The sequence below is a fragment of the Schistocerca americana genome, chromosome 5 (assembly GCF_021461395.2).
Source record: "Schistocerca americana isolate TAMUIC-IGC-003095 chromosome 5, iqSchAmer2.1, whole genome shotgun sequence".
Taxonomy (NCBI): Eukaryota; Metazoa; Arthropoda; class Insecta; order Orthoptera; family Acrididae; genus Schistocerca; species Schistocerca americana.
The window spans coordinates 231,023,987-231,043,139 of NC_060123.1; the positions used below are offsets into that span (position 1 = coordinate 231,023,987).

The 19,153-nt window shown below is 36.5% G+C and overlaps 1 protein-coding gene across 1 annotated transcript in view; it reads left to right on the forward strand.

Moving 5' to 3' along the window:
- Positions 1 to 4,679, forward strand: part of LOC124616283 — a 137,982-nt gene extending 133,303 nt beyond the window's left edge. Inside the window, exon 5 of the mRNA XM_047144586.1 lies at positions 4,310 to 4,679. Coding sequence (XP_047000542.1) covers positions 4,310 to 4,436 — 127 coding nt within the window. The 3' untranslated portion in view covers positions 4,437 to 4,679. The remainder of the gene's footprint in view (positions 1 to 4,309) is intronic.
- Positions 4,680 to 19,153: the final 14,474 nt, after the last annotated feature.

Genomic DNA, 19,153 nt, shown 5'->3' on the forward strand with positions numbered 1-19,153 from the left:
TTTTCTGGTCACCAGTATAAGAAAATATTCTTAAAGTATAATCAAATGAGTTCAGTATCTTTGGAATTATGTGACATTCCCAGTTCAGTTTGCAGTATAAATGCAAAGTTATGAACTTAGTGCTGTCTGCTCTTATTAAATATGTTTCTATAATACACCATAAATTCCTCTCTTTTCTTATGGCTTGCACGAAACTGAATGAAGTGGATTGACAGTAAACCTCTTAAGTGCTGTTTGAAAGAGGTTATCTGTGTGTGCAGTTGCCAAATATTCATTCACCATGCTGGTGTCATCTGTATGCATCAATAAGTTGCTCTTATAATTCATAATTACAGCTCATTAACATACATTGATGTGTCAAAACATTATGGCTGTTGTCCACTGAGAGACTGAATGTTGCCTGGTTGCATTACTGGCATGTGTTGCATTAAGGAAAGTGTACAGCAGAGATGAAATGAATGGTGAATCATTCTAGTGATGATACTGTCTGCAAATAGAGAAATCCACTAGCATAAGTGACTCTGACAAAGAGAAGTTTGTTCTGGCAAGGCACTTCAACAAGAACATTTCAGAAACAGTGAAGCTTGTTGACTGTTGTCTTGTTACTGCAGCAAACATCTGTGGAAAATAGTTGAAGGATGGTGAAATCAAAAGCAGGCAATGAGGCACTGGGGTCCAGGCCTCACAACTGAACATGGAGTTTGGAGGCTAGAGTGCCCTATAAAGCAGACTAAGTGGGGATTTGTGGTAGATTTGATAACAGAGTACAGTGCTGGTGGAGGCAAAAGTGTTTCAGAGCACACCAATCAGTGCACATTGAAGAACATCGAGTTCTGCAGCACATGACATAACTACATTGTCAGTTTCAGTTGTGTCAAGATTGGACTGTGGATCAATGGAAAAATGTTGCTTGTTCAGGCGAATCACTGTTATTGTAACATTGTGTGGCTGGTCATATCTGTACACACCATTGGCAATGTGAATGGCTGACTGAATGATGTACTGCACCATGGAAATAGATTAATGGTAGCAGTACTGTTATGGTTGCATTTGGCTGAGATTCCGTGGGAGCTGTAGAAGTAATATAAGACACCATAACAGCTATGGACTACATGAACATTATTATACAGTACCTGCTTTCCCTTCATGCTGGACACCTTGACAATGGCAATGATATCTTCCATCAGGATAACTATTAAAATCACTAGGCCAGAATCATCTACAGAGGTTTGAGGAGCATAATAGTGAACTCACATTGATATCTTGGTCAACACGGGTACAAACGCAGCCTATTTTGCTTATGCACACACCATTATGTGTTATGGAACTGTTTACGTAGAACTCTTCTCTTTTGCAAAGAGTCTTATCAGCTAGAGAAGAGGGGTTAGAATCTTATGTTAAGTTGAAGAACATCTTGCAACTTCTTTTTAATAAAAAAAAAATTATTTTAAGTTGAGAATAGTTATGTCTGCTAGAATAAAAGTGATCAACATCTACCACACATAGGGCTGGGGGTGAAAGAGGGTGACACAGAAGCTTAAACAGAAACATTTGGAGAAATTTCAATAAAATTTTGTGTATACATTATGCATTATTTGTATAATTATTTGTATAAAAATATTTTAGTGGTAATATATTCGTACCACCCCAAGTGCTGGGGAGGGGAGGAGGAATGAGAAAATGTGACATGTAAAAATATTCGATACCAACCAGCATTTGTGTCAAAGCCATTGTTTTCATGGTCACTAGACTTACTGGTGCATGTAGTACTGGAGTGTCATATGCAAATGTATCTTGCACTTAGCCACTCACAAGCATTGTGGTCAATGTACACACATTATGATATGATGGTAGGACTCATATGGATGGATTGATAATAGGCAAAAGTCCAAATCTGGTCACCACTCAAATAAAAACAAACTTCTGTGCAACTTTGACAATTTAGTAATTTCGCTGAATCATCTTAAGTTGCTGCCCACTGCCATCCTGCATACTGGAAGGGAGCTATTATTGATGACAGTTACAATGATATTTCACCACTGGAATTAGGGGATAGTTGCACTTAGTGGAATTGCGGAGACAAGAAATCTGTGACACAGTTTGACTAAGAGAAGGGATCGGTTGAAAGCATACAATCTGAGACATCAAGACCATTTAATATTGGTAGCAAGTGCAAAGGGTAGAAGTCACAGAGGGAGACTGAGAGGTGAATACCATAAGCAGATTTGGATGGATGCAGCTTACAATACTTATCAGGAGATGAAGAGGCTTGCCAAAGTTAGAGTACCATAGAGCTGCCTGAAACCATTCTTCGGACAGAAGACCACAACAACAACAGCAACAACAATGGAATATGTGTGAAATATGTCAATTGCTTGTGAAAAAATATGTGTATTATCTCTCTCTCTCTCTCTCTCTCTTTCTCTTTGTGTGTGTGTGTGTGTGTGTGTGTGTGTGTGTGTGTGTGTGTGTGTGTCACATTGCACAGATGAAGCTATAGGCAAAGAGTGATTCCAAATTTAATTTAATGTATAAAAAAATCATCATCTTTCATTTATTTTGAAAATGTAAATGGGTCTGCTTGGTGTATGTGTATCTATTTGGAAATAAAAAGAGATATTGCAATACATGCAGGCTACAACACTGTAGTGTGCACAGAAAGTCACACACGGACAAGATTACAGCTTGCGTTTTACTTTTATATGTCCAAGTGAATGCTTAAAATAGCAGAATGAATGAAAGAACACATTTTTTATCTCAATGTCACAAATAAATAATGAAATTTACATTTTGTCATTATGCTTCAAATTAAAATACAAAATTTTTATCTGCATCAGATAAGTTCAAGTGAATACTTAATAGTGTAGAATAAATGGTAGTATACATTTTAACCTATCATATAAATGAATTTACATTTTATCATATAATTGATGTCAGGAGTGTACAATTTTGCCTTCATGGAGTAAAAAAACATTTTCTTTCCTCTATTTTTACTCAAAAAGATGCCTTATTACTGTAGGAGCTCATTCATTTTAGAATACGTTTGTTCTCTGAGGGATGTTTCCAGTTTCCTTTTGAATACCTACAAGTTATTAATTTCCTTTTTTTATACTGCTGGGAAGCTTGTTATACACTTTTATCCCTGACTCAGTTACTCCCCTATGGACTTTTGTGGGAGCTGCAGAGGCTTGGTCAAAATTTTTTGTCTGCTTTGTGTTATGCTTGTGAATGTGACAGTTTTTCTGCAATAATTCCCTGTTGCTGGCTACAGACATCATCAGTGAGTACATATATTGCTCTGTAAAATAAATATCCTGAGTATCTTAAAGAGACCTATGCGTGATGCTCTGTTAGAGATGTCACATATTAACCTCACTGCTAATTTTTGTAGTTTGAAGTCTCTTTCAACTCCTGTAATGTGTTGCTGTACTTCCTAAGTAGCAGAACTCATTCATTTTCATTAGCATTTTATTTTCTATCTTAATGATCGCCCATATGTCTCTGTTCAGTGTATCTCTCACCATTGTTTTAGTCTTGGCATTTATTTTCATTCTGTTGCTATCCAAGGCATCACTAATTACTTTTACATATAGTTCAGATCCTTTTCAGAAAGTACTAAGACTACTATATCAAGAGCAAATGGAATGCACTATATTTGTTTAACATAAATTTTGAGCTCTTTGGTGCCACTTTTTACTGTTCGTTCTGCACTTTTTGTAAATAAATTAAGGAGAGAGAGTCAGCCTTTTCAGACACCTTTTCTTGTCCTAGCCTTTTTCTTATTGTCATTGATATCTATTACTGTAGGTATCAACAGAATTAAGAAAGAGACAACAATGAGACAAGGTGTCCAACAAAGTTATCCTTGCTCTCCTTTTTCATTTAATTTATATATGTAGTAAAAGTTTCTTTATTCTGTACCATAAATTGAGTGTTCTCATTTTTTTCCATTACTGGGAAGTAAGTTTTCTTGCGCCTCTATGCTTGAGTTGTACCTAACATTATTTTATGTTCAGTCAGTGTGGAAGTGATATGTAGGGGGTGCAGGATATTCCTAGATTCCTCAGTGAAAAATGGTTCTTGAAATGAAATTTTGTAAGTAGGTTTTTGATATTAGTTGGTGCCAATCATTTTACCCATGGCTGACCCTAGGTCAGAGCCACATTTCACATACTCATTTATTTTTGATCCTAGGTATTTCCATAACATGACTGACTTGCAAGAAATAATTGCTATTCATGAAATAGTAGAAACTGTGTATTATACACTTATAAGTCAAAAGTAAAAATTATGTATTTCTTTTGTACAGACACACAACACTTGTGAATGAGAGTCAGCTAAGGAAGGTGCCAACTTGTTGGCATCATCACAGCCTTGGATTGTCACTTGGCAAACCACCTCCTTCGCATTCATCATCCTCTAGTGGAAACAAGTGACTATAAAAGTGATCTTGTTTATCTGTGTTCTGACTCAGGGGAATAAGTCAGCTGCCACCATTTCATTACCCTGGTGTCTTTCTACTGAGTTAACACAAGAGACTGAAAAAGTTAACTGTGATTTAAAGTCAAATGTTGTAGCTTTACATTAGTGTTTAATACAATTTCTTGTGTATAGTTTCACATAAATTACATTTTAAAATGAATGACAGTGCATATATATGTTTATTGTGATATGTGTTTTCCAAATATAGAAGAAAATCTGTTTTAAATGCAGTATCTAACATATGGGAATCAAATGAACCCAGTCACAGATATTTCATACCTTCATTTTTTGGAAGATGTTTCAGACAGTATGGAGAAGGATCAACACTGTCTCACAACAACTGCAAACAAAACACAAGAAAAATCAAATAGTTACACTGCTAAACTCTTTAGAAAAGTTTCCTCCAGCACAGAAGATACATGAAGCTTAAGATACATATTGTCAAAACTGATTATGCAATTGTCTGCAATTTTAGACTAGCTATATGGGAAAAGTGGATGATGATGACAACAACAACAACAACAACAACAACAATAATAACAATACTAAATTCACAGTTAAAGGAAGCCCTGTACAGAACTGATGCATGTTTCATAATAGTGATATTTTACTGGTTCCTCATTCTCAACAATGTCTAGTTAACTTTCCTCATAAGTCAACATGAGCAAGGAAAGACAGTGAAACAAAATAATCATATGGTACTGATGGCCAGAGTCCAGACCTGGCAAGTTCCACCACTGAGATGCAAGTCTCTTCAGTTGATGCCACATTGGACGACTTGTGTGTCTAAGTTGATGAAGTGATGAGGGCAACACAATATGCAGTCCCTGAGTGTAAAAAATCTGTGACCCAGCCAATCCAATCGAATCAAATCCAGACCCACTGCATGGCAGTCAGTTGTGCTGACCACTCAGCTAAGGGGGCAGACAGGAAAGACGGTTGCTTCTGGTGACAGTTATGATGAAACTGACAGCAACCTAGAAATTCACTGGTAACTGCTTCTGCTGCTACTCCACTGATGTAAGATGGCCCTAATACCTGAAAAAAATAGTGACAGTAATGAATGAATTTGGTCACCCTCAAGTAAAATGTTGATGATTATCAAATGTTGATGCAATACTAGCAGTATTAACGCAGAGCTTTTCTCATGATTTTATCACTGAATTTTGTCTTGGCGATTTCCAACTGTCTTTTTCTTTCTTTAAAAAAAGAAAGAAAAAGAAAAGAAACAAAAGGTGTCTAACTTAAATTATTATGGCCCTACAGTGAGAGCTAAACTCTTACAGTAGCACAGTACTCCAACTGTAAACTACTCCCTCATTGCTCTGTTGTTTAATGCAGACATCCCACACTATGGATGATATAAGTAATTGCAACAAATACATGAAACAACCTCCCTGAAGTTGAAAAATTAAATTTACATATTCATCTTACATGTGAATCATTCAGATTATTTAATAGATCAATAAAACAGTTAAATTGTTTAGTGGAATATTGAGTAAACTTAACCAGGTAATGAAACAAGGCACCTGTAAATCAGTGGATGATAAAAGTTTTTGTGACATTTCCCACATTTTGCCAACTCAAAATTACACTATCAAAAGGAAGGTAATCCATTTCTTGAGTTGATCCAAACTTATTCCATTGTTAAGCACAGCCCAAATTGAACTGACTTCAGAGATGAGGCGTGGTGGGGTGCCAAGCTGAAGCAACACCAAAATAACAAGAGGATCTCCCTTTCAGCCTCATTTGCATTTATGTGCATGATGTAAGAACTAAGAATTGTATTCAGATGTGCTGATGGCAGTCTAGGTTATAATTAAAATGACATGGCTCAGTGAGCTGAAACATTCATGTGGTGCTACAAAGTGCACCACAGTTCATGCAGCTTGTTCTAAATTAATTTACTTATAGTTTAAAACTGACAATGTCTTTTAGGCTATCAGAATACTTACAATTATTGAGGTACATTGGAGCATATTGTTACCATATTAGTGCTCCATTGGTATCTGAATATGACTCTGTGGGCAACACAAACATTAATTTCAGCCCAGTCACTGATGACATACTGGGTAAATCCCTAGATACTCTGAATGTAGGTTTTTCATAAATTTCATTAAATGTTGTGTCAGCTAACTGTTGAAACTGATTGCAGACAAATGCAAAGCTCTTTATTGTTATAGTTCAGCAAGTCATCTCTATTTAGTTGCATGTTACTGGGTACAATAACTGGCAAACAACATTAGAATAGTTACATAATCAATGGACAGGTTGAGTAGTATAAATTTCTGCTGCAAATATGTCACTAAAAGGAGGCTCAAAGTTAAGACACCTGTATTTTTGTTTATGCATCAGGCTCTAAAATTTTCTTGTTTTGCTGTGTAAATAAGCTATTTGATTTAGTTCTGCATGACATCAGATAAGTTTTTATTTAGTTTTTTTGTACATCTCAAACACTGACACATTCTATTTTGAGCTCACATGTATATGGTGAGTTACTACTTTTTTGTGACAATTCAGATAAGTACAGTTTGCTGTTACTTGCAGTGTAAGCTAATATTGTTAAATAAGTGAAGCATCAGACTTCCCAATTTAATATTAATCATGAAAGCAGACTGTATATTTCAGATTTGCTGCTGATGTACACTGCATAAGGAATATTGGTAACTTTATTAAGTGTGTGTTGAAATTTGTTGACCATGGCAGTGTAAGCTGGCACCAAGTTCTTGCATGCTAGGCAGCTCCCTAAACAGACAGCGCTAGGTAAAATATAGTTTCCTATCTATTGCATCACATCAAATCTTCACAAGCAAATGGTTTATCTGAGTCTCTACCAAACATGTTCCAAACAATATTCATCCTGTTTACAGTAGAGACTTTCCATTCAAAATTGAATTTGGAAGTCAGGAACTTCAAACTCACTTAACTGATAAACAGAAGCAAGCAATTGATATCAGAGATATTCATTGCCATGTGGAGGGAATGGCAACATCAATGGATGTCCTAAAGAGCTCTGGAGCATAATCTGTTCAGAGGTGAGCAGCCAGTCAAGACATTAGTTACACTATTATTTTTTGGAAAAAATTGTTAAGATATTAGAGAATGAATAATCTTGACCGATGTAATTGTTAGTTTAATACTGCATTCACCACTATACGCTGGCACACACTGTTTGAGTGACAAAGCATTCCTTCTACACTTTGCCTCTGCCTACAGTACTGACAGCTTGTGCATATTCATTGTCTTAAGAATTATAATATTTTGTTGTTGAGTTAGGGTATCTCTCTCTGATTAGTCACCCCCAACAACCAGCCAGCTGTCTGCCAAAAAATTATTTCGGAGGATAGGTGAAATGATGTGATAGATACAAATAGAAGAGAGGTCACATGTGGTGACAGTGGTAACCTTTTCTGCCACTAATCCACTGAAGTGCGATAGCTGTATTGCAGTGATCTCACTTTCTGGAAAATAGAAGATGAATAAGTTATTACTGGTGACCCAAGAACTATTAATTTTGAATTCCAAACTACAAAAGCAACAACAACAACAACAATAATCAAGAAGAACAGTATCAACACAAGCTCCAAACAACACCGGACACCAGTGAAGTAAACGAAAAAAGTACAGCAGCCACAAGCACAAAACTTGGACATATCAAAGTAACTGCTTCAAACAAAACTCCAAACGAGTCTGGAAACAGTGTAGCTGAAAAACAAGTGTGTCCAGAAACTATTAAAAAACAGAAGGAGTCACATTCCGTGAAATCTACTAGTGTATCAAAACATGACCAACGCAAAAAAGACAAAAAAGTACTAATTTTTGCCAATAGTCACGGTCGTCAACTGGCGGAAAAAGTGACAGACACACAGACAAACCTAAGCGTACAAGCCTTTATAAAGCCAGGGGCAGGAATGGAAGAAGTTACGAAGTCTCTTGCAAAATCATGTGAAAACCTTGACTTTAATGACTGTGTCGTAATTTGTGCAGACGCAAATGACGTTGGTAGAGATAAAGGTAAAATACTCATCACAGTTCTCGACAGTGTGCTGCCCAAATTAAACAAAACAAATGTAACTGTGGTAAATCAACCCCATAGGTATGACTTACCGCCCTGGTCACGTGTAAACAAACTGATAGAAAGACTGAACATTGAGATAAATGAACTGTGCAAAAAATATCCTTATGTGAATCTAATAGATGTCAGTACATTAAACAGACATGCGTACCAGTCATGGCCTACATTTGAATTACTATGGTAAACAGTTCTTGGGTGAAGAAATCTGCTGTCTTGTAAGCAAGAGTGACAAGAAGCACAAAAAGATTGCAGGTCAGAGTATCTTGGAGAAATGGATCACTAGGGAAGACTCATCTTGCCCAACTAGAAGAAATATCAGGCAGTCTCGTCATCTGAATGATTTTTTACTGCCAAAAGCAGTAGCTACAAATTGCACAAACAAGAAACATTTAAACTGAAGGTGGGCGGTACTGTAGATTTTCCCACAAATTCTGTAATAAAGATCTTTCACCAAAATGTTCAGTCCCTAAGCAATAAAGTAGAAGAACTAAATATTTTATTAATGCATGAACTAGAGGATATTTCTGTAATGTGTCTTTCAGAACACTGGCTTGACAAGAACTTAATTAAATCTGTCTGCCTACACAATTTCACTCTGGCTGAGTACTATTGTAGACCTAGTGGTCACTATGGAGGTGTAACCATATATGTAAAAGCAAAGATGAGATGACTTACCGAACGAAAGCGCTGGCAGGTCAATAGACACACAAACAAACACAAACATACACACAAAATTCAAGCTTTCGCAACAAACTGTTGCCTCATCAGGAAAGAGGGAAGGAGAGGGGAAGACGAAAGGAAGTGGGTTTTAAGGGAGAGGGTAAGGAGTCATTCCAATCCCGGGAGCGGAAAGACTTACCTTAGGGGGAAAAAAGGACAGGTATACACTCGCACTCACGCACATATCCATCCACACATACAGACACAAGCAGACATTTTCTGCTTGTGTCTGTATGTGTGGATGGATATGTGCGTGAGTGCGAGTGTATACCTGTCCTTTTTTCCCCCTAAGGTAAGTCTTTCCGCTCCCGGGATTGGAATGACTCCTTACCCTCTCCCTTAAAACCCACTTCCTTTCATCTTCCCCTCTCCTTCCCTCTTTCCTGATGAGGCAACAGTTTGTTGCGAAAGCTTGAATTTTGTGTGTATGTCTGTGTTTGTTTGTGTGTCTATCGACCTGCCAGCGCTTTCGTTCGGTAAGTCACCTCATCTTTGTTTTTATATATAATTTTTCCCACGTGGAATGTTTCCCTCTATTATATTCATATATGTAAAAGATAATATAGAGGTTACTAAAATAGATAATGTCACCTCCCTAAGTTGTGAAAAAGACTTTGAGATGACAGTGATAAAAATTCCAAAATTAGGTTTGATAATAGCTACAGTGTACCGCTCTCCAAGAGGAAAGTTTGAGGTATTTTTAGAAAAAATGGAAATTTTCTTAAACAAGCTGCATAAAACAAGGTGTGATATTGTAGTATGTGGTTACTTTAACATAGATTTTCTCAGTAAATGTAAACAGAAAACCACCCTTGGCAATCTCATTAAAACACACAACCTTACAGCCACAGTTATAGTTGCAACGAAAATAACACCAACCAGTCAGATAGGTTTAGATCAAATCCTGATTGATAAAGGGAAATTGGAGTGGTCAGTAAAAGTGTTTAACACAGGATACAGTGACCACAGAGCTCAAATACTTACCACCACAAAGGATGGAAGACCGGTTAAGAATAACTTACTAAAGGTCAAGAGAAGGATCTACAGGCAGAAAAGCATTGACCACTGTAACTCACAATTTCATACTGAAGACTGGTCTGATGCCTATGAAAAGCAAAATCTGAATTTGAAATTCAATATTTTTCTAGAAAAAATGGTAAAGCATTTTGATACTGCCTTCCCTCAAAAAATGGTAAATATAAGAGAGAAGACAAGAGGAAATGGTTGGATTACTAAGGGAATCAGAACTTCTTGCCAGAAAAAAAGGGAGCTTCACAGAATCTGCTAAGAAAATAATGCCACTGAGGAAATGCATACTCACTACAAAACATACACTAAAATCTTACAAAAGGTCATAAAACAGGCAAAAAGAATGTACAATGATTACTACATAAATAATTCTACAAATAAAGTGAAAGCTATGTGGGACATCATTAAAAAAGAAACTGGCAAAAATAAGAGAACTGAGGAGAACATTGTCTTGATACACAACAATAAAAAGATTTTACAGCCTACAGAAACAGCAAACATATTCAACAAATACTTCCCTAGGATAGCTGAAAATTTAATAAAATCTAATTTTAGTTCAACTCAGCATCAAGTGGTAAACAAGTGCAACAGTAATAAATTTTCAATGTTTGTGGACCAAGTAAGCAGGGAGGAGACATTGAAGGATGTCAGAGAACTAAAGACAACATACTCAGCAGGAATTGATGGTATACTGAACAGAATCCTAAAACTCTGTATCCAAAATATAATTGACCCCCTTACTCACTTATGCAACTGTTCCCTAGAGTCAGGCATCTTTCCAGATCAACTGAAAACATCCAAAGTCATCCCTATTTTCAAAGCTGGTGACAAAGATGAAGTAATAAACTATCGTTCCATTACATTAACATCCTGTTTCTCAAAAGAAATAGAAAAAAATTATGTGTAGTAAGTTGTTAAAGTTTATAAACAAAAATAGTGTGCTATCTAACACTCAACATGGCTTTAGAAGCAATAAATCAACGGAGACAGCAATCTATGAATGCATATCTAAAGTATTAAAAACAATAGATGAAAAACAACAAACAACAGGTATATTTTGGGACCTAACCAAAGCCTTTGATATGGTAAACCACAAAACCCTATTGAAGAAGCTAGAGCACTATGGAATTAGGGGGTTGGCAAATGATTGGATTTGTTCATTTCTCAGCGACCATAAACAAAAAGTATCCATCAGACATATAGATGATAAAGCACGAATAATCACAGAATATGTATCATCAGAAAGCCCAATCACTTATGGGGTACCGCAAGGCTCGGTAATGGGACCCCTAATTTTCTTGTTATATATCAATGATTTGGATATACATATTGATTCCCACAAAGTAATACTGTTTGCTGATGACACAACAATACTGGTAAAAGCAGCAAAAAATGAAGATATACAAGAAGAAGTAAACACTGTTACAAAACATCTAAGTAATTGGACAGCAGAAAATCAGTTGATAATAAACTACAACAAAACAGTAGCCTTAAATTTCCATAACCACCAAAACATCACATTGATATATCCAGAAATAAAAATCAATCAACACCCTATTGCAAATGATGAGGCTACAAAATTTCTCGGTGTCTGGATACAAAGAGACTTAAAATGGGACAAACACATAGAACAAATTAATGCCAAGCTGAGCACGGGCTGTTATCTTCTTAGGGTTCTCAAACGATGCATAAATGAACAGGCACTATTGTGTGCCTATTATGCGTACTTCAATGCCCATCTCAAGTATGGACTCATATTCTGGGGAAATTCCCCAGCAACTCAAGGGACTTTCAGAATACAAAAAAGAGCCGTTAGGATTACGTCAGGGAGTGGTGCTTGACAATCCTGCAAACAAATATTTAAAGCGCTGAATGCACTACCTCTACCGTGTATGTTTATTATTGACAAACTAATGTATGTAAAAAAGTATATGATTGGAAATGATGATAATACATTTAAAAACAAAGATATACATGATTGCAATACTCGAGTGAAATATAACTTGCATGTACCCCCAGCCAGTACCAGTTTATATGAGAAAGGTACATGCTATCTGGGTATTAAACTCTATAATAGACTATCAAATAGTATAAAATGCTTACAAAATATTAGTGCTTTTGAAAGATCTGTCAGAGAATATCTACAGTACCACTGTTTCTACTCAGTAAAGGAATACTTGGACCAGAACAACTGTTAAGAACTAAAGCTACTGTAATTTGTAACATTGTATCATTGTAAGAACTACAACTATTGAAATTGGTAGCATGTTGAAAAATGATTATTTAAATATGTATCATTTTGAACTTAGTAATAAGTCCAATATCATCCTGTACACTGTATTACATATGATCAAAGGACTCAATAAATAAATAAATAACAACAACTTCTGCTTCTACAACTACCTGCTGCTGCTACTACTACTACTGACAATAATAATAATAATAATACCCTAGAAGGAAAACAAAGACAGAGGATGAGATGGTCAGATGAAGTTAATCGACACCTGATGTTCTCTTATTACCAAGCAACAAACCTAGGAACCAACACAACTGGATACAGATCACAAGTATATACAACATTTATTACCAGATACCCGGAATTAAAATTTTTAACAGAACAACGACTAGCTGATCAGATCCGTGTAATAATAAAAAATAACAGGATACCCCAGTCAGAATTAGAAAACATCAAACAACAAGTACAACAAATGCTGGAACAAAATAATGTGCAATCAGAAGAAGAAGAAAATAGAGTAATGGACTCAAACATCCCAGAGCAAACAAACAAAGACCAACACGCATCAATTAAACAATCAGAGGAAAACGAAATCTCAAGACAGCCACCAGAACAAGCACAAATAGAACACGAAGAGACACACATGTTAGATATAGAAGAGAAATTTCAGCTGACATATATAGAATACAAAGACACAAATACAGACATCAGACCATTCTAGCATAGACCGCCAAATAACCCACAAGTCGAAACAACAATAAAAACTATCAACACAATCATACACAACAAAATAAATGAAAATACAACTATGGAAGAGTTACAACTACTGGTTTATATAGGAGCACTCACTACACTAAATATACACACTAGGCAGAGATCAGAACAAACCAACACACAGAAGAAACCCACAAAACCAGCATGGCAACACAGGCTACAGATAAGAATAGAAAAACTGAGAAAAGACATCAGACAGCTAACACAATTTATAAGAAATGAAATACCAGACAAAAAACGAAAAAGGTTAGGTAAAATCTCACAACAAGAAGCAATAGAGCAATTAGATGAAAAGAAACAGAAATCACAAGCATTGGCCAAACGACTTAGAAGATACAAAAAAAGTGAAAATAGAAGGAAACAAAACCAAACATTCAACACAAACCAAAAGAGATTTTACCAAACAATAGATAACACACACATTAAAATAGACAATCCACCAAACATAATAGACATGGAACACTTATGGAGCAACATATGGTCAAACCTGGTACAACATAACAGGCATGCACGGTGGATACAAGCAGAAACAGACACATACAAGATGATACCACAAATGCCTGAAGTGATAATTTTGCAACATGAAGTCACCCGAGCAATTAATTCTACACACAATTGGAAAGCCCCTGGAAATGATAAAATAGCAAATTACTGGCTAAAGAAGTTCACCTCAACGCACTCACATCTAACTAAATTATTTAACAGTTACATTGCAGACCCATACACATTCCCTGATACACTTGCACATGGAATAACCTATCTGAAACCTAAAGATCAAGCAGACACAGCAAACCCAGCTAAATATCGCCCCATAACATGCCTACCAACAATCTACAAAATATTAACTTCAGTCATTACACAGAAATTAATGACACATACAACACAGAACAAAATTATAAATGAAGACCAAAAAGGCTGCTGCAAAGGAGCACGAGGATGTAAAGAGCAACTGATAATAGATACAGAGGTGACATATCAAGCTAAAACTAAACAAAGGTCGCTACACTACGCATACATTGATTACCAAAAAGCCTTTGATAGTGTACCCCATAGTAATGAAAAACTGGAAAACCACACTTAATATCCAAACAAAGTCAGATAACATCACATCACAGCCAATACAGATTAAGCGTGGAATATACCAAGGAGACTCATTAAGTCCTTTCTGGTTCTGTCTTGCTCTGAACCCACTATCCAACATGCTAAATAATACAAATTATGGATACAATATTACTGGAACATACCCACACAAAATCACACATTTGCTATACATGGATGATCTAAAACTACTGGCAGCAACCAATCAACAACTCAACCAATTACTAAAGATAACAGAAGTATTCAGCAATGATATAAATATGGCTTTTGGAACAGACACATGTAAGAAAAATAGCATAGTCAAGGGAAAACACACTAAACAAGAAGATTACATATTGAATAACCACAGTGACTCCATAGAACCGATGGAAAAAACAGATGCCTATAAATATCTAGGATACAGACAAAAAATAGGAATAGATAATACAAATATTAAAGAAGAGCTAAAAGAAAAATATAGACAAAGGCTAACAAAAACACTGAAAACAGAATTGACAGCAAGAAACAAGACAAAAGCTATAAATACTTATGCTATACCAATATTGACCTACTCATTTGGAGTAGTGAAATGGAGTAACACAGACCTAGAAGCACTCAATACACTTACACGTTCACAATGCCACAAATATAGAATACATAACATACATTCAGCAACAGAAAGATTTACATTAAGCAGAAAGGAAGGAGGAAGGGGATTCATCGACATAAAAAACCTACATTATGGACAGGTAGACAATTTAAGAAAATTCTTTCTAGAACGAGCAGAAACTAGCAAAATACACAAAGCAATCACTCATATAAATACATCGGCTACACCACTGCAATTTCATAACCACCTCTACAACCCTTTAGATCACGTAACATCAACAGATACGAAGAAAGTAAATTGGAAAAAGAAAACACTACATGGCAAGCACCCGTATCATCTAACACAGCCACACATCGATCAAGACGCATCCAACACATGGCTAAGAAAAGGCAATATATACAGTGAGATGGAAGGATTCATGATTGCAATACAGGATCAAACAATAAACACCAGATATTACAGCAAGCATATTATTAAAGATCCCAATACCACAACAGATAAATGCAGACTTTGCAAACAACAAATAGAAACAGTAGATCACATCACAAGTGGATGTACAATACTAGCAAATACAGAATACCCCAGAAGACATGAGAATGTAGCAAAAATAATACATCAACAGCTTGCCTTACAACATAAACTTATAAAACAACACGTTCCCACATACAAGTATGCACCACAAAATGTACTGGAGAATGATGAATACCAATTATACTGGAACAGAACCATTATAACAGATAAAACAACACCACATAACAAACCTGACATCGTACTCACCAATAAAAAGAAGAAATTAACACAACTAATCGAAATATCCATACCCAATACAACAAATATACAAAAGAAAACAGGAGAAAAAATTGAAAAATACATCCAACTGGCTGAGGAAGTCAAGGACATGTGGCATCAGGATAAAGTTGACATTATACCAATTATACTATCAACTACAGGAGTCATACCACACAATATCCACCAGTACATCAAAACAATACAGCTACATCCAAACTTATATATACAATTACAGAAATCCGTAATTATTGATACATGTTCAATTACCCGAAAGTTCCTAAATGCAATATAACATATACCGTACAGTTAAAAGGAAGTGACGCTTGATCAAGGTCCGCATCACTTCCCATTTTTAACCAGACTTAACGTCTGAGAAAGTAAAGAAATAATAATACTGTATTTGTCATGAAATATCATATAAATCTGTTCACTGTGCTCTTTTTTCTGTTTTCATTTGTAGAAAAGAATCATAGTTTTATCCAGTTGAGTTCTACATCACAACATACTTTCATTTTTAGAAACCAGACACAATGTCTGTGAGAGAATCAGAACTGAAGGTAACTTGGTTGAAAACAGTCATCAACAAACAATTTATAAAATTATAAAATGCTATCTTCATAACAGAATGCAATGTATGAGGACAAAATGACTGCAACAGACACCATTATAATGTTCAAAATGCTACCAGCTTTGTTACACAGCTCCGTCACTGTAGAGCATGAGATGCAGAGTATGTCAGGATCCTGCTTTCAGAAATTTTGTTCTTACACAAGAGAAAGTCCCAGTTTGAATAACAACAATACCATGAAAAAGACGGATTTGCTACTCACCATAAAGATAACACATTGAGTCACAGACAGGGATGATTGAAAGACTGTTACACATAAGCTTTCAGGCAGAGCCTCCACAGAAAAACAAAAATGTATACACATGGTCACAAGCAAGCACACCTCATACACACATGGCTGCTATCTCTTGTCACTCTGCACAGAGTGCAATGATTTGCTTTGAATAAGAGCAAAAGGGTGGAGTGGGGCAGGGAAGGGGGCAGGATAGCAGGGGACTGGTGAGCAAAGATGAATCAGTAGTGCCTGGTGCAACATCGGCATCCTACCATATAAGAGGTTGGGCCACCTGTGAAAGCAGCCATGTCATATACCAGCTCTGCAGCAATCATTGCACCGCCTTTTAAGTGGGTGTGACTACCAACAAGCTGTCTACCAGGATGAATGGCCACTGACAAACTGTTGCCAAGAGGAAACTGGATCATCCAGTGGCACAACATGCAGCTGAGTCATTCTTGATTTCAATGGCTGCTTCACAACCTAGGTCATCTGGGTCCTCCCTTCCATCACCAATTTTTCTGAACTGCATAGATGATAGTTACCCTTACAACACATTCTCCACTTTACCACTTTGGAAATCATCTCGGCGTCAACCTATAGTAATTTAGTGTCCCCACACACTCCATCCAGCTGTTTCTGATTCCCCACTGCCCCATTCTGTCACCTCATCGCATTTCATGCCCCTCATCCACATTGTGCTGTCCTCTGCTGGTGCATCAACTGCTCTCTTCCCCTCTGCTTCTCTCCTTTCTGCTTCCCATTTTCTCCACTCTCTCTTGCCAGCAGCCTCCTGTTTCTGCACCTGGCAGCCCTGTACTGCCACCTCTAACCCCTGTGTGTTCCACCAGGGCTGATTCCTCTCCATCCAACCGTACCATGCTAACCCTCCCCATTCCCTGCCCCACTCCAGAATGTCTCTCCCATTCAAAGCATTTCAGTTGCGTTCTTTCTGAAGCAGCTGCAGATATTAGTCATGTGAGTGTGGGAAGAGTTTTCTTGTGTGAATGTGTGTGCATTTTTCTTTTCTGAAGAATGTTTTGGTTGGAAGCTTGTATGAACAGTCTTTTCACTTTACCTGTCAGCAGCACAATGTGTCATCTTTATGGTGAATAGCAATTTATCCTTTTCATAATATTGTTCTTTCACAAGAAGTAAATATGAACCCATCTGAAGAAACAAAAGTGCTTAACTTCTTTGTAAAGTCACTTCTTCCAAATTGGGGTGTCATTCTGGGCTGGCATTCACTTACAATAGCATTGCATGTTAGATTATCCTGGATGTGCAAGCAGTATTCTGAGATTTTGATGCATTTCTGTATATATGTAAGACTTTGATTCATTCTAAGGTAGTCAATGATATAGTACATGATATAGGGTAATATACTGTGCTTAAAATATCTTGCCAGCCATTTTATTCATGAGCCATGCTCCTTTGTCAACAGACTATATGCAGTAGTGTCATTAGTTTTCTGGAAGAAGAGAATTTGTCACTGTCAAAAGCCAGGGCATAGCATGTTGTTCCTGTGTGTACATTGTGACAATAGATTCACTGGTGTCTGGAAACTGGAGACTAATGAATTGGATAATGAAGTTGTGAGCATACCTTGGCAACATCCCTGAGAGAAAATGAGAAGATGTGAAAATAGGTGCTTGACCTTATTGTGAATACAACAATAATGTTGGCATCCAGTAATATAGCTTTTTGGGGACAGGGAGAAAAAAGCAAACATCAAACTTCTCACAAAGTACAATCCTGTAATACGCCATATCATAAATAAACCAGAATAGGCCTATACACAAAAATACGTTAGTCCTTCAACTCAGAATGTCTTATTTCATGCAGTTGAAAAAGAAATTATAAATGCCATCAATGAGGTCTCATTATTTTCTATTATTACACAAGCAACATAGAACACTACATAAAGATATCAGTTAACTCAGATATTTAGATATGTTGCAGTGGAAAGCCTTGTGACTTGAAGATACATGAAATCTTTTTAAGTGTTCATGAAATAAAAGATCAAAGTGCTTTAGAAACAGAAAAGGGATGTGCAAGAGATGAAAAGGGACTTATTAACCAAATTCTGTGGTCAAGGTTATGATGGTTATGACAATATGTCAGGGATACACAAAGCTGTCAGTATGAGAATTCAACAAAGACAAAGAGAGCAAAATATGTTCGTTGGTTGACCTGGGGGAGGGTACCAAACAGCAAGGTCACTGATGCCATTTGATCAGAGAAGGATGGGGAAGGAAGTCAGCTAAGCTCTATTAAAGGGACCATCCCAACTTTTGCCTGAAGCAATTTAGGTAAATCGCAGAAAACTTAAATCAAGATGGCTGGACAAGGGTTTGAACCATCATCATCCTGAAAACATATGTGCATTGTGCAGTGCACACATTAAGTCTAGCACTTAATGACGCTACATGTGTAATTCAAGAAATGAGGTGCTTTTACAACATAGTAGAAATGTATTTTTTTGTCAGTCATAGAATTAAAAGATGGCACCTTAGAAA